This window comes from Oncorhynchus keta, chromosome 1 (assembly GCF_023373465.1).
Source record: "Oncorhynchus keta strain PuntledgeMale-10-30-2019 chromosome 1, Oket_V2, whole genome shotgun sequence".
In the NCBI taxonomy this organism is placed as follows: domain Eukaryota; kingdom Metazoa; phylum Chordata; class Actinopteri; order Salmoniformes; family Salmonidae; genus Oncorhynchus; species Oncorhynchus keta.
Window position 1 is genome coordinate 82,290,034 of NC_068421.1, and position 17,338 is coordinate 82,307,371.

Genomic DNA, 17,338 nt, shown 5'->3' on the forward strand with positions numbered 1-17,338 from the left:
AGAGAAAACAACAGAGAGATGGAGTGAGAGAAAACAACAGAGAGACGGAGTGAGAGAAAACAACAGAGAGACGGAGTGAGAGAAAACAACAGAGAGACGGAGCGAGAGAAAACACCAGAGAGACGGAGTGAGAGAATGAGACGGAGCGAGAGAAAACACCAGAGAGATGGAGCGAGAGAATGAGACGGAGCGAGAGAAAACACCAGAGAGACGGAGTGAGAGAAAACACCAGAGAGACGGAGTGAGAGAAAACACCAGAGAGACGGAGTGAGAGAAAACACCAGAGAGACGGAGCGAGAGAAAACACCAGAGAGACGGAGTGAGAGAAAACACCAGAGAGACGGAGCGAGAGAAAACACCAGAGAGACGGAGCGAGAGAAAACACCAGAGAGACGGAGTGAGAGAAAACACCAGAGAGACGGAGTGAGAGAAAACACCAGAGAGACGGAGTGAGAGAAAACACCAGAGAGACGGAGCGAGAGAAAACACCAGAGAGACGGAGCGAGAGAAAACACCAGAGAGACGGAGCGAGAGAAAACACCAGAGAGACGGAGCGAGAGAAAACACCAGAGAGACGGAGTGAGAGAAAACACCAGAGAGACGAAGTGAGAGAAAACAACAGAGAGACGAAGTGAGAGAAAACAACAGAGAGATGGAGCGAGAGAAAACACCAGAGAGACGGAGTGAGAGAAAACAACAGAGAGATGGAGCGAGAGAAAACACCAGAGAGACGGAGTGAGAGAAAACACCAGAGAGACGGAGTGAGAGAAAACAACAGAGAGATGGAGTGAGAGAAAACACCAGAGAGACGGAGCGAGAGAAAACACCAGAGAGATGGAGTGAGAGAAAACAACAGAGAGACGGAGTGAGAGAAAACAACAGAGATGGAGTGAGAGAAAACAACCGAGAGATGGAGTGAGAGAAAACAACAGAGAGATGGAGTGAGAGAAAACAACAGAGAGATGGAGTGAGAGAAAACAACAGAGAGATGGAGTGAGAGAAAACAACAGAGAGATGGAGTGAGAGAAAACAACAGAGAGACGGAGTGAGAGAAAACAACAGAGATGGAGTGAGAGGAAACAACAGAGAGATGGAGTGAGAGAAAACAACAGAGAGACGGAGTGAGAGAAAACAACAGAGAGATGGAGTGAGAGAAAACAACAGAGAGATGGAGTGAGAGAAAACAACAGAGAGATGGAGTGAGAGAAAACAACAGAGAGACGGAGTGAGAGAAAACAACAGAGAGATGGAGTGAGAGAAAACAACAGAGAGATGGAGTGAGAGAAAACAACAGAGAGATGGAGTGAGAGAAAACAACAGAGAGATGGAGTGAGAGAAAACAACAGAGAGATGGAGTGAGAGAAAACAACAGAGAGACGGAGTGAGAGAAAACAACAGAGAGATGGAGTGAGAGAAAACAACAGAGAGACGGAGTGAGAGAAAACAACAGAGAGATGGAGTGAGAGAAAACAACAGAGAGATGGAGTGAGAGAAAACAACAGAGAGACGGAGTGAGAGAAAACAACAGAGAGACGGAGTGAGAGAAAACAACAGAGAGACGGAGTGAGAGAAAACAACAGAGAGACGGAGTGAGAGAAAACAACAGAGAGACGGAGTGAGAGAAAACAACAGAGAGACGGAGTGAGAGAAAACAACAGAGAGATGGAGTGAGAGAAAACAACAGAGACGGAGTGAGAGAAAACAACAGAGAGACGGAGTGAGAGAAAACAACAGAGAGATGGAGTGAGAGAAAACAACAGAGAGACGGAGTGAGAGAAAACAACAGAGAGATGGAGTGAGAGAAAACAACAGAGAGATGGAGTGAGAGAAAACAACAGAGAGATGGAGTGAGAGAAAACAACAGAGAGATGGAGTGAGAGAAAACAACAGAGAGACGGAGTGAGAGAAAACAACAGAGAGATGGAGTGAGAGAAAACAACAGAGAGATGGAGTGAGAGAAAACAACAGAGAGATGGAGTGAGAGAAAACAACAGAGAGATGGAGTGAGAGAAAACAACAGAGAGATGGAGTGAGAGAAAACAACAGAGAGATGGAGTGAGAGAAAACAACAGAGAGACGGAGTGAGAGAAAACAACAGAGAGACGGAGTGAGAGAAAACAACCGAGAGATGGAGTGAGAGAAAACAACAGAGATGGAGTGAGAGAAAACAACAGAGAGATGGAGTGAGAGAAAACAACAGAGAGACGGAGTGAGAGAAAACAACAGAGAGATGGAGTGAGAGAAAACAACAGAGAGACGGAGTGAGAGAAAACAACAGAGAGATGGAGTGAGAGAAAACAACAGAGAGATGGAGTGAGAGAAAACAACAGAGAGATGGAGTGAGAGAAAACAACAGAGAGACGGAGAGAGAAAACAACAGAGATGGAGTGAGAGAAAACAACCGAGAGATGGAGTGAGAGAAAACAACAGAGAGATGGAGTGAGAGAAAACAACAGAGAGACGGAGTGAGAGAAAACAACAGAGAGACGGAGTGAGAGAAAACAACAGAGAGACGGAGTGAGAGAAAACAACCGAGAGATGGAGTGAGAGAAAACAACAGAGAGATGGAGTGAGAGAAAACAACAGAGAGATGGAGTGAGAGAAAACAACAGAGAGATGGAGTGAGAGAAAACAACAGAGAGATGGAGTGAGAGAAAACAACAGAGAGATGGAGTGAGAGAAAACAACAGAGATGGAGTGAGAGAAAACAACAGAGAGATGGAGTGAGAGAAAACAACAGAGATGGAGTGAGAGAAAACAACCGAGAGATGGAGTGAGAGAAAACAACAGAGAGATGGAGTGAGAGAAAACAACAGAGAGATGGAGTGAGAGAAAACAACAGAGAGATGGAGTGAGAGAAAACAACAGAGAGATGGAGTGAGAGAAAACAACAGAGAGATGGAGTGAGAGGAAACAACAGAGAGATGGAGTGAGAGAAAACAACAGAGAGATGGAGTGAGAGAAAACAACAGAGAGATGGAGTGAGAGAAAACAACAGAGAGATGGAGTGAGAGAAAACAACAGAGAGATGGAGTGAGAGAAAACAACAGAGAGATGGAGTGAGAGGAAACAACAGAGAGATGGAGTGAGAGAAAACAACAGAGAGATGGAGTGAGAGAAAACACCAGAGAAATGGAGTGAGAGAAAACAACAGAGAGATGGAGTGAGAGAAAACAACAGAGAGATGGAGTGAGAGAAAACAACAGAGAGATGGAGTGAGAGGAAACAACAGAGAGATGGAGTGAGAGAAAACAACAGAGAGATGGAGTGAGAGAAAACAACAGAGAGATGGAGTGAGAGAAAACAACAGAGAGATGGAGTGAGAGAAAACAACAGAGAGATGGAGTGAGAGAAAACAACAGAGAGATGGAGTGAGAGAAAACAACAGAGAGATGGAGTGAGAGAAAACAACAGAGAGATGGAGTGAGAGGAAACAACAGAGAGATGGAGTGAGAGAAAACAACAGAGAGATGGAGTGAGAGAAAACAACAGAGAGATGGAGTGAGAGAAAACAACAGAGAGATGGAGTGAGAGAAAACAACAGAGAGATGGAGTGAGAGAAAACAACAGAGAGATGGAGTGAGAGAAAACAACAGAGAGACGGAGTGAGAGAAAACAACAGAGAGACGGAGTGAGAGAAAACAACAGAGAGATGGAGTGAGAGAAAACAACAGAGAGACGGAGTGAGAGAAAACAACAGAGAGATGGAGTGAGAGAAAACAACAGAGAGACGGAGTGAGAGAAAACAACAGAGAGACGGAGTGAGAGAAAACAACAGAGAGATGGAGTGAGAGAAAACAACAGAGAGATGGAGTGAGAGAAAACAACAGAGAGATGGAGTGAGAGAAAACAACAGAGAGATGGAGGAGAGAGAAAACAACAGAGAGATGGAGTGAGAGAAAACAACAGAGAGACGGAGTGAGAGAAAACAACAGAGAGATGGAGTGAGAGAAAACAACCGAGAGATGGAGTGAGAGGAAACAACAGAGAGATGGAGTGAGAGAAAACAACAGAGAGATGGAGTGAGAGAAAACAACAGAGAGATGGAGTGAGAGAAAACAACAGAGAGATGGAGTGAGAGGAAACAACAGAGAGATGGAGTGAGAGAAAACAACAGAGAGATGGAGTGAGAGAAAACAACAGAGAGATGGAGTGAGAGGAAACAACAGAGAGATGGAGTGAGAGAAAACAACAGAGAGACGGAGTGAGAGGAAACAACAGAGAGACGGAGTGAGAGGAAACAACAGAGAGACGGAGTGAGAGAAAACAACAGAGAAATGGAGTGAGAGAAAACAACACAGAGATGGAGTGAGAGAAAACAACAGAGAGATGGAGTGAGAGAAAACAACAGAGAGATGGAGTGAGAGGAAACAACAGAGAGATGGAGTGAGAGAAAACAACAGAGAGACGGAGTGAGAGGAAACAACAGAGAGACGGAGTGAGAGGAAACAACAGAGAGACGGAGTGAGAGAAAACAACAGAGATGGAGTGAGAGAAAACAACCGAGAGATGGAGTGAGAGAAAACAACAGAGAGATGGAGTGAGAGGAAACAACAGAGAGATGGAGTGAGAGGAAACAACAGAGAGATGGAGTGAGAGAAAACAACAGAGAGACGGAGTGAGAGAAAACAACAGAGAGATGGAGTGAGAGAAAACAACAGAGAGATGGAGCGAGAGAAAACAACAGAGAGACGGAGTGAGAGAAAACAACAGAGAGATGGAGTGAGAGAAAACAACAGAGAGATGGAGTGAGAGAAAACAACAGAGAGATGGAGTGAGAGAAAACAACAGAGAGATGGAGTGAGAGAAAACAACAGAGAGATGGAGTGAGAGAAAACAACAGAGAGATGGAGTGAGAGAAAACAACAGAGAGATGGAGTGAGAGAAAACAACAGAGAGATGGAGTGAGAGAAAACAACAGAGAGATGGAGTGAGAGGAAACAACAGAGAGATGGAGTGAGAGAAAACAACAGAGAGATGGAGTGAGAGAAAACAACAGAGAGATGGAGTGAGAGAAAACAACAGAGAGATGGAGTGAGAGGAAACAACAGAGAGATGGAGTGAGAGGAAACAACAGAGAGATGGAGTGAGAGGAAACAACAGAGAGATGGAGTGAGAGAAAACAACAGAGAGATGGAGTGAGAGGAAACAACAGAGAGACGGAGTGAGAGAAAACAACAGAGAGACGAAGTGAGAGAAAACAACAGAGAGATGGAGTGAGAGAAAACAACAGAGAGACGGAGTGAGAGAAAACAACAGAGAGATGGAGTGAGAGAAAACAACAGAGAGACGGAGTGAGAGAAAACAACAGAGAGATGGAGTGAGAGAAAACAACAGAGAGACGAAGTGAGAGAAAACAACAGAGAGATGGAGTGAGAGAAAACAACAGAGAGACGGAGTGAGAGAAAACAACAGAGAGATGGAGTGAGAGAAAACAACAGAGAGATGGAGTGAGAGAAAACAACAGAGAGATGGAGTGAGAGGAAACAACAGAGAGATGGAGTGAGAGAAAACAACAGAGAGATGGAGTGAGAGGAAACAACAGAGAGATGGAGTGAGAGAAAACAACAGAGAGATGGAGTGAGAGAAAACAACAGAGAGATGGAGTGAGAGAAAACAACAGAGAGATGGAGTGAGAGAAAACAACAGAGAGATGGAGCGAGAGAAAACAACAGAGAGATGGAGTGAGAGAAAACAACAGAGAGACGGAGTGAGAGAAAACAACAGAGAGATGGAGTGAGAGAAAACAACAGAGAGACGGAGTGGAGAGAAAACAACAGAGAGATGGAGTGAGAGAAAACAACAGAGAGATGGAGCGAGAGAAAACAACAGAGAGATGGAGTGAGAGAAAACAACAGAGAGACGAAGTGAGAGAAAACAACAGAGAGATGGAGTGAGAGAAAACAACAGAGAGATGGAGTGAGAGAAAACAACAGAGAGATGGAGTGAGAGAAAACAACAGAGAGATGGAGTGAGAGGAAACAACAGAGAGATGGAGTGAGAGAAAACAACAGAGAGATGGAGTGAGAGAAAACAACAGAGAGACGGAGTGAGAGAAAACACCAGAGAGATGGAGTGAGAGAAAACAACAGAGAGATGGAGTGAGAGAAAACAACAGAGAGATGGAGTGAGAGAAAACAACAGAGAGATGGAGTGAGAGAAAACAACAGAGAGATGGAGTGAGAGAAAACAACAGAGAGATGGAGTGAGAGAAAACAACAGAGAGATGGAGTGAGAGAAAACAACAGAGAGATGGAGTGAGAGAAAACAACAGAGAGATGGAGTGAGAGAAAACAACAGAGAGATGGAGTGAGAGAAAACAACAGAGAGATGGAGTGAGAGAAAACAACAGAGAGATGGAGTGAGAGAAAACAACAGAGAGATGGAGTGAGAGAAAACAACAGAGAGACGGAGTGAGAGAAAACAACAGAGAGATGGAGTGAGAGAAAACAACAGAGAGATGGAGTGAGAGAAAACAACAGAGAGATGGAGTGAGAGAAAACAACAGAGAGATGGAGTGAGAGAAAACAACAGAGAGACGGAGTGAGAGAAAACAACAGAGAGATGGAGCGAGAGAAAACAACAGAGATGGAGTGAGAGAAAACAACAGAGAGATGGAGTGAGAGAAAACAACAGAGAGATGGAGTGAGAGAAAACAACAGAGAGATGGAGTGAGAGAAAACAACAGAGAGATGGAGTGAGAGAAAACAACAGAGAGATGGAGTGAGAGGAAACAACAGAGAGATGGAGTGAGAGAAAACACCAGAGAGATGGAGTGAGAGAAAACAACAGAGAGACGGAGTGAGAGAAAACAACAGAGAGATGGAGTGAGAGAAAACAACAGAGAGATGGAGTGAGAGAAAACAACAGAGAGACGGAGTGAGAGAAAACAACAGAGAGATGGAGTGAGAGAAAACAACAGAGAGATGGAGTGAGAGAAAACAACAGAGAGAGACGGAGTGAGAGAAAACAACAGAGAGACGGAGTGAGAGGAAGAAAAATTGGTAATTGCATCCTTTGCCAATTTGAGTTGATATCAGATATCAACACTCTCTCTCTCTCCTCCACTCTGTCTGTGTTTGCCAATTACCAGAACATCCCAACATCATGGCAACAGCTTCATGTGACCATGGAGAGTGGTGAGGCTGGCTGGCTAGTGGCAGTTTCAGTGAGAGTAGGTTTCCCCCTCTGAACAACCAGGGTTCCCTGCTGATTTAAAATCACTAGTCCCGCATTCCTCCCTCTTCCACCTCTTCCTCACTCAGTCACTTACATGTCCATTTCTCTCTTTGCTCTCTCTCTCTCTCCCTCCCTCTCTCTCTCTCCCTCTCCCATGTTCAATGGGCTGCCTGTTCTAGTAGAATACAGAGACTGGAGGCCATCAGTTAATAGAGCTATGAGCTATAATTTCCTCTCAGCAATGTTTCTTAATGCTCATTGTGAAACCTTTATCCAGGATGGAGAGGAATATCCATGATTGTGAAACTGAGTGTTCTCATATAAGAGCTTGTTTGTAGGAAACGGTAAACAAATCTTTACCGGGAACCTCCTATCGAGCAGAATACACGTTGGGAAAGATGATGGAGAGATTAAAGCTTTCACATTATCCCCCCTCTGCAAACCAAGAAAGGGAGGAGGGTGGAGGAATGGAGTTAAACATTCAAAAAGAAGAGGAAGCCCTCTTTATATAAAACTACATAATAAATAATATGAGAAATATAACAGCGGGAGATGTCTCAGTGATGGAGGAGCTAGACAGTAGCCTCCAGGCAGAGTTAACACACACACACACACACACACACACACACACACACACACACACACACACACACACACACACACACACACACACACACACACACACACACACACACACACACACACACACACACACACACACACACACACACACACACACACACACACACACACACACACACACACACACACATAGCTAAACAACAACCGACAACAATCCAATCTCCTCTCATCAGAACTCAGCATTTGTCACCTCTCTATACCACACACACCATTTCCCATACACACACTACAGCCCTCTGTGTGTGTTACATTCCCACTGCATCTCTCCCTACTTCCTTTCTCTTTCTGTGTTGATCTGTTTATGCCCCACCCATGGAGATCTTAATGAAACTCTATGAGCTGCCTGTGAATGAGATTGAGATTTAATGTTAATATTTGATGAGTTGAGTGTTGGAGCTCACCTCTCTGACACCAGAGCTCACCTCACTGACACCGGAGCTCACCCCTCTGATACCGGAGCTCACCTCTCTGACACCGGAGCTCACCTCTCTGACACCAGAGCCTACCTCTCTGACACCGGAGCTCATCTCTCTGACACCAGAGCTCACCTCACTGACACCGGAGCTCACCCCTCTGATACCGGAGCTCACCTCTCTGACACCAGAGCCTACCTCTCTGACACCGGAGCTCACCTCTCTGACACCAGAGCTCACCTCACTGACACCGGAGCTCACCCCTCTGATACCGGAGCTCACCTCTCTGACACCGGAGCTCACCTCTCTGACACCAGAGCCTACCTCTCTGACACCGGAGCTCATCTCTCTGACACCGGAGCTCACCTCTCTGACACCAGAGCTCACCTCACTGACACCGGAACTCACCTCTCTGACACCGGAGCTCACCTCTCTGACACCGGAACTCACCTCTCTGACACCGGAACTCACCTCTCTGACACCGGAGCTCAACTCTCTGACACCGGAGCTCACCTCTCTGACACCAGAGCTCACCTCTCTGACACCGGAGCTCACCTCTCTGACACCGGAGCTCACCTCACTGACATCGGAGCTCACCTCTCTGACACCGGAGCTCACCTCTCTGACACCGGAGCTCACCTCTCTGACACCGGAGCTCACCTCTCTGACACCGGAGCTCACCTCACTGACACCGGAGCTCACCTCTCTGACACCGGAGCTCACCTCTCTGACACCGGAGCTCACCTCACTGACACCGGAGCTCACCTCTCTGACACCGGAGCTCACCTCACTGACACCGGAGCTCACCTCTCTGACACCGGAGCTCACCTCACTGACACCGGAGCTCACCTCACTGACACCGGAGCTCACCTCTCTGACACCGGAGCTCACCTCACTGACACCGGAACTCACCTCTCTGACACCGGAGCTCACCTCACTGACACCGGAGCTCACCTCTCTGACACCGGAGCTCACCTCACTGACACCGGAACTCACCTCTCTGACACCGGAGCTCACCTCTCTGACACCAGAGCTCACCTCTCTGACACCGGAGCTCACCTCTCTGACACCAGAGCTCACCTCACTGACACCGGAGCTCCCCTCTCTGACACCGGAGCTCACCTCTCTGACACCGGAGCTCACCTCTCTGACACCGGAGCTCACCTCTCTGACACCAGAGCTCACCTCACTGACACTGGAACTCACCTCTCTGACACCGGAGCTCACTTCTCTGACACCGGAGCTCAACTCTCTGACACCAGAGCTCAACTCTCTGACACCAGAGCTCAACTCTCTGACACCAGAGCTCACCTCACTGACACCGGAGCTCACTTCTCTGACACCGGAGCTCTCTCTCTCTCTGATTTTCCACCCTGCGTTCTTTCACTCTCTCTATCACTTTGTAACCTTTTCTCTCTCCCCACCCTCTCTCCCCTCTCTCCCTCCCCTCCCTCTCTCCCCACCCACCCACCCACCCACCCACCCACCCACCCACCCACCCACCCACCCACCCACCCACCCACCCACCCTCTTTCCCTCCCCTCTCTCTCTCTCTCTCTCCCCACCCTCTCTCCCCCTCTCTCTCTCCCCACCCTCTCTCCCCACCCTCTCTCACCTCTCTCTCTCCCCTCTCTCTCTCCCCACCCACCCACCCACCCACCCACCCACCCACCCTCTTCCCTCCCCTCTCTCTCTCTCCCCCACCCTCTCTCCCTCTCTCTCTCCCCTCTCTCTCCCCACCCTCTCTCCCCTCTCTCTCTCCCCACCCTCTCTCCCCTCTCTCTCTCCCCACCAACGGCAGACAGACAGACAGACAAGCAGGAGCATAGGCTCTCTCTTTCCTTCATGTACTGTGGCATCTTTTGAAATTACTTGAGTTAATAACACCACTGATTGAGGACCTTCAAACTCAAAATTATATTTAATTTCCTCTTCCAGCCACGAGTGGGCACTATGTCCTCAGACAGGCTGCAGCTGAATAGACTGTAAAACATGACTCTTGCTCAACACGGGGGATTTGTAAAGTAAAAGCCCATGTTTTATCAAATGTTCCATAATAATATAACTTCAGCACGCACAAATCCAGTGCCAGGTAATCTTATCTAGTTGGCTTTGATTCCCCAGCCTTGGTAAACGTATGATGGGGTAAGACTGACCATGACATATGTTTCTTCAGTACGTTTACAGAAAGAGACCAACCCCATAGTGAGTTCGTATACACACTACCTCTCACTTCCTCTGACTGACTCACTACAGTACGGCTCTGGCTGCGAACAACACTGTGTGTATACATAGGTATGCCATCATTAACTCACAAATAAAAAAGTATGAGGAATTGAGAAACTGCATGACAAAAGAGAAAGAGGAAAATAGATGATTAAAGAGTAAAATAGAGACAAAGAAAGAAAAGAGAAGTAAAGTCAAGTGACTCAACACTTTGACACACAGTGTTTCAGATCCCCTCAGAGAGGGTTCAGTTGTGGTCAGCAGCTCTATCTAAACCTCCAGAGAGAGATCAGCTCTATCTAAACCTCCAGAGAGAGATCAGCTCTATCTAAACCTCCAGGGAGAGATCAGCTCTATCTAAACCTCCAGAGAGAGATCAGCTCTATCTAAACCTCCAGAGAGAGATCAGCTCTATCTAAACCTCCAGAGAGAGATCAGCTCTATCTAAACCTCCAGAGAGAGATCAGATCTATCTAAACCTCCAGAGAGAGATCAGCTCTATCTAAACCTCCAGGGAGAGATCAGCTCTATCTAAACCTCCAGAGAGAGATCAGCTCTATCTAAACCTCCAGAGAGAGATCAGCTCTATCTAAACCTCCAGAGAGAGATCAGCTCTATCTAAACCTACAGAGAGAGATCAGCTATATCTAAACCTCCAGAGAGAGATCAGCTCTATCTAAACCTCCAGAGAGATATCAGCTCTATCTAAACCTACAGAAAGAGATCAGCTCTACCTAAACCTCCAGAGAGAGAGAGAGAGAGAGAGAGAGAGAGAGATCAGCTCTATCTAAACCTCCAGAGAGAGAGAGATCAGCTCTATCTAAACCTACAGAGAGAGAGAGAGAGAGAGAGAGAGAGAGAGAGAGAGAGAGAGAGAGAGAGAGAGAGAGAGAGAGAGAGAGAGAGATCTAAACCTCCAGAGAGAGAGAGATCAGCTCTATCTAAACCTACAGAGAGACAGAAAGTGATCAGCTCTATCGGTCTCAACCTTTAAGTCTTTACTGAAGACTCATCTCTTCAGTGGGTCATATGATTGAGTGTAGTCTGGCCCAGGAGTGGGAAGGTGAACGGAAAGGCTCTGGAGCAACGAACCGCCCTTGCTGTCTCTGCCTGGCCGGTTCCCCTCTTTCCACTGGGATTCTCTGCCTCTAACCCTGTTACGGGGCTGAGTCACTGGCTTGCTGGGGCTCTCTACCTGGGTGGGTTGATTCACTGTTGTGGTCGGCCTGTCTGGGTTGCCCCCCTTGGGTTGTACCGTGGCGGAGATCTTTGTGGGCTATACTCGGCCTTGTCTCAGGATGGTAAGTTGGTGGTTGAAGATATCCCTCTAGTGGTGTGGGGGATGTGCTTTGGCAAAGTGGGTGGGGTTATATCCTTCCTGTTTGGCCCTGTCCGGGGTGTCCTCTGATGGGGCCACAGTGTCTCCTGACCCCTCCTGTCTCAGCCTCCAGTATTTATGCTGCAGTAGTTTATGTGTCGGGGGGCTAGGGTCAGTTTGTTATATCTGGAGTACTTCTCCTGTCCTATTCGGTGTCCTGTGTGAATCTAAGTGTGCTTCTCTAATTCTCTCCTTCTCTCTTTCTTTCTCTCTCTCGGAGGACCTGAGCCCTAGGACCATGTCCCAGGACTACCTGACATGAGGACTCCTTGCTGTCCCCAGTCCACCTGGCCATGCTCCTGCTCCAGTTTCAACTGACCTGAGCCCTAGGACCGTGCCCCAGGACTACCTGACATGAAGGCTCCTTGCTGTCCCCAGTCCACCTGACTGTGCTGCTGCTCCAGTTTCAACTGTTCTGCCTTATTATTATTCGACCATGCTGGTCATTTATGAACATTTGAACATCTTGGTCATGTTCTGTTATAATCTCTACCACAGCCAGAAGAGGACTGGCCACCCCACATAGCCCGGTTCCTCTCTAGGTTTCTTCCTAGGTTTTGGCCTTTCTAGGGAGTTTTTCCTAGCCACCGTGCTTTTACACCTGCATTGTTTGCTGTTTGGGGTTTTAGGCTGGGTTTCTGTACAGCACTTTGAGATATCAGCTGATGTACGAAGGGCTATATAAATAAATTTGATTTGATTTTGATTTGATTTGATCTAAACCTCCAGAGAGATCAGCTCTATCTAAACCTCCAGAGAGAGAGAGAGAGAGACCAGCTCTATCTAAACATACAGAGAGAGAGATATCAGCTCTATCTAAACCTCCAGAGAGAGAGAGGGGGAGAGAGAGAGAGAGGGAGAGAGAGAGAGAGAGAGAGGGAGAGAGGGATCAGCTCTATCTAAACCTACAGAGAGAGAGAGAGAGAGATCAGCTCTATCTAAACCTCCAGAGAGAGATCAGCTCTATCAAAACCTACAGAAAAAGATCAACTCTATCTAAACCTCCAGAGAGATCAGCTCTATCTAAACCTCCAGAGAGAGAGAGAGAGAGAGATCAGCTCTATCTAAACATACAGAGATAGAGAGATCAGCTCTATCTAAACCTCCAGAGAGAGAGAGAGGGGGAGAGAGAGAGAGAGGGATAGAGAGAGAGAGAGAGAGAGGGAGAGAGAGATCAGCTCTATCTAAACCTACAGAGAGAGAGAGAGAGAGAGATCAGCTCTATCTAAACCTCCAGAAAGAGAGATCAGTCAGATACACAAACACTCTCCTCGTTGCCTTCATGTGAAGGTGTTCAGGTCCTCAATACAACCTCACCATAGATGTAACTCTTTCACACAAATCACCTGAAAGCATCACCTAAAAATCAACAGGATGTTATAGCACCATCTAGAAATCAACAGGATGTTATAGCACCATCTAGAAATCAACAGGATGTTATAGCACCATCTAGAAATCAACAGGATGTTATAGCACCATCTAGAAATCAACAGGATGTTCAGCACCATCTAGAAATCAACAGGATGTTATAGCACCATCTAGAAATCAACAGGATGTTCAGCACCATCTAGAAATCAACAGGATGTTATAGCACCATCTAGAAATCAACAGGATGTTCAGCACCATCTAGAAATCAACAGGATGTTATAGCACCATCTAGAAATCAACAGGATGTTCAGCACCATCTAGAAATCAACAGGATGTTATAGCACCATCTAGAAATCAACAGGATGTTTAGCACCATCTAGAAATCAACAGGATGTTTAAGCACTATCTAGAAATCAACAGGATGTTTAAGCACCATCTAGAAATCAACAGGATGTTATAGCACCATCTAGAAATCAACAGGCTGTTTAGCACCATCTAGAAATCAACAGGCTGTTTAGCACCATCTAGAAATCAACAGGCTGTTTAGCACCATCTAGAAATCAACAGGCTGTTTAGCACCATCTAGAAATCAACAGGCTGTTTAGCACCATCTAGAAATCAACAGGCTGTTTAGCACCATCTAGAAATCAACAGGCTGTTTAGCACCATCTAGAAATCAACAGGCTGTTTAGCACCATCTAGAAATCAACAGGCTGTTTAGCACCATCTAGAAATCAACAGGATGTTTAAGCACCATCTAGAAATCAACAGGATGTTTAAGCACCATCTAGAAATCAACAGGCTGTTTAAGCACCATCTAGAAATCAACAGGATGTTATAGCACCATCTAGAAATCAACAGGATGTTATAGCACCATCTAGAAATCAACAGGATGTTATAGCACCATCTAGAAATCAACAGGATGTTATAGCACCATCTAGAAATCAACAGGAAGTTATAGCACCACCTAGAAAGAGCCTTATAGTAAAATGGATTACATTAAAAAAACATCCTTATCAATCTACTTTCCAAATGCATTGTATCAGCCAGGCCACATTCCACATGAACTCAACAACTTGGTTTGGACTCTTTCAGATGCATCAGAGATTAACGGAAATAAAAAGTTGTTATTCTCTTTTAACACATCCCGTTTGTTCCGACCGAGATGGTGGAAGAAGATCCATAAAATAACAACGAAGCAATGTCCTTAAATACATTCAACCAACTGCCGCAAATGACTGTCAACTCTTAACGACTCAAAAAAATCTACTTTCTATAATATTGAACTAACTTAATGAACTGATTAGAATTCATCAGTGCGCTCTCAGAGCTGTAGCACAGAAACTCGACTGAGAGACCCACAGAGGCTTGACTCTATCTGCAGGGCAGAGCCGTACTCAGACAAAGCATCCTAGATTGTTGCAACTTTACACAGAGGTGCACTCCGCTGTAGTCAAGACAAAGAACCAGCATTGAATCCATTTACCTTGGTGTACTTCTCAAAATCGTACAAAATATCCCAGATAAAGTATGCACAAAATATCATAAGGTATGCACAAAATATCATAAGGTATGCACAAAATATCATAAGGTATGCACACAATATCATAAGATATGCACAAAATATCATAAGGTATGCACACAATATCATAAGGTATGCACAAAATATCATAAGGTATGCACACAATATCATAAGGTATGCACACAATATCATAAGGTATGCATAAAATATCATTATAAAGACTTGCAGGCAGATAAATAACTTTTCCAGAGACGTAGAAGCAGCATCAAACAAAACTAAACACAGTAAACCATGCAGCATTGGCAAAACCCAAAAGAAACAGACACAAGAAATTACTTTTGAATAACTTTTGAAGAATACACTAATAGATTTTTTCTCCAAAACAAATAGGTGCATTAAAAGCTTCAAACTAGGAAAAATCTTCAACCAATCGAATCCAAGATAATTTTACCTTCCTCCAGCCGTTAAGTTTTCCTAACTTTCTCTCTTTCTTTTCCAGGCAGCAGGCTCCCATCTTGTGTGTGTGAGCGTCTTGGTTGGGTTAAGTCCTGTAGAGAGTCTGGGCTCGCAGGAAGCAGTCTGGATGTACTGAGACTATGAGTAAGGTCCAAGCCTCAGGCTCTGACGTGGGGAGGGTTGGGAAACGCCGTGCTGGGTGTGTGTGCGTGAGTGTGTTTCTGCTCGACGCACACATCCCCTCTCTGGTAGTTCCGCCTCTCTCACCCTGACAGTCTACTGCCTGTTCTCTAACCTAGTGTTGCAGCAACCAGCATCAGGGTAACATGTTATACACTGTCAATAAAACTGTTATCAATGACATGATCTCTCTGATATTTCTGTTGTTAGTCCAAACAGTGGATTTCCATGTGAAGCAGTAGAAAGTTGTATGATACCCTAGTTCTCTTGATTTGACCTGTTCAAACTCATCCAGGTGAGAGTTTGAATCCCAGAGAAGGAAAAGGACAGACAGACAGTCAGAGGGCCAGACAGACAGACAGACAGACAGACAGACAGACAGACAGACAGACAGACAGACAGACAGACAGACAGACAGACAGACAGACAGACAGACAGACAGACAGACACTGATACAGACAGACAGACAGACAGACTAGACACTGATACAGACAGACAGACAGACAGACAGACAGACAGACAGACAGACAGACAGACAGACAGACAGACAGACAGACAGACAGAGACAAAGTTCAATGCTCTTTACCATGGGGATGTTTTACTGGAATAAGTCTGTAGACTTTCCCACCCTACTACGGTTTCAAATGCTGTCAGATCTTCAAGAATTGTGTCTCCAGCCTCATCTGAAACTGTTATGTTAGACATGACAGTGAATGCAGCATCATGCTCAATGCTACTCTGTGCTCAATGCTACACAATGCTAAGTTGTGTAACGTTATCAGTGGACAGTAGAAACACAGGAGATCTTGATCAAGTGTTTCAACCACGCTCAAAGACTGCTCAGTTTAAACGAATGGGATCAGTGTTCACTGTTCAGATAACCTCTCCCTACTGTTTGTTGGACTGATCTAATAAATGTCTAATATTATCTTATCTCATCACAACGACCAAAATAATTGTGAAAGCTGAACCAGTATCGCCCTCAGGGCAGCATAGGGAGTAAAAGGGAGATTCTTTAGACTGAATCAGAACAGTTTGAGTCAGCATGCATCAGTGACTCCTCCATCAGTCATTCAGTCTGCCCATGTGACCGTTTAGGCTGGGATAGCTTCTCAGTCTGTCTCCAAATGGGTTTCTTGTTTTTGGCCTTTTCCCAACCAAGGTGAAGAAGTTTCCATCAATAATCTGTCCGTTGTTCAGTGAGTCTGTCGAGTGACTAAACCTAATTTGCCCAGTGACTCACAATCACTTTATATATCCTTTTGCCTGTCAGTCAGTGATTCAGTTAGCCAGTCAGTCCCTGTGGTGTGTGTGTGTGTGTGTGTGTGTGTGTGTGTGTGTGTGTGTGTGTGTGTGTGTGTGTGTGTGTGTGTGTGTGTGTGTGTGTGTGTGTGTGTGTGTGTGTGTGTGTGTGTGTGTGTGTGTGTGAGCTCCTCCATTGTATTTAGGAAAAAGTCCCTTCTGTCCTGCATGTGTCCTGATGACGAAAGCATTGGGTCAAATAAACAGGACCATTAACCCTGCCCCAATGCATTCTGGGAGCTCTATTGTAGTCTGATCTGAGTGAGTATCAGGAAGGAAACAGGAAGCAGCGCAAGGGTCTTCAGCATCTTGCACACACACACACACACACACACACACACACACACACACACACACACACACACACACACACACACACACACACACACACACACACACACACACACACACACACACACACACACACACACACACCTCTTCCCCTCCAGTGTATTGTTTGACCCAATGCAGGACCGGTGACATCCTGTTGTCCAGCTTCTATAACAATAATGAGCTTTTCTTCCTATGTTTGCAGAATTTAACAAGAGTAAACTTGAAATTGCATTAAATTGTGCAGGACATATTTGAGCAATGCAACTGTTTTCTATGGAAAATTGCACATTACAGTGCAATACAGTAGTTAAATGCAGCTGATTTGCATGAGAATGCAAC

At 45.7% G+C, this 17,338-nt stretch overlaps 1 protein-coding gene across 6 annotated transcripts in view; it reads right to left on the bottom strand.

The window, feature by feature from the left end:
- Positions 1–17,338, bottom strand: part of LOC118378517 (cAMP-specific 3',5'-cyclic phosphodiesterase 4B-like) — a 374,366-nt gene that overhangs the window by 21,767 nt on the left and 335,261 nt on the right. The window contains exon 1 of one of the 6 annotated variants that reach the window (XM_052462253.1): positions 15,180–15,371. The exons of the other annotated variants lie outside the window; for them this stretch is intronic. Within the exon in view, the coding sequence (XP_052318213.1) occupies positions 15,180–15,242 (63 nt within the window). The 5' untranslated portion in view covers positions 15,243–15,371. Of the gene's footprint in view, positions 1–15,179; positions 15,372–17,338 lie in introns of those variants that run through there. 6 annotated transcript variants of the gene reach the window in all.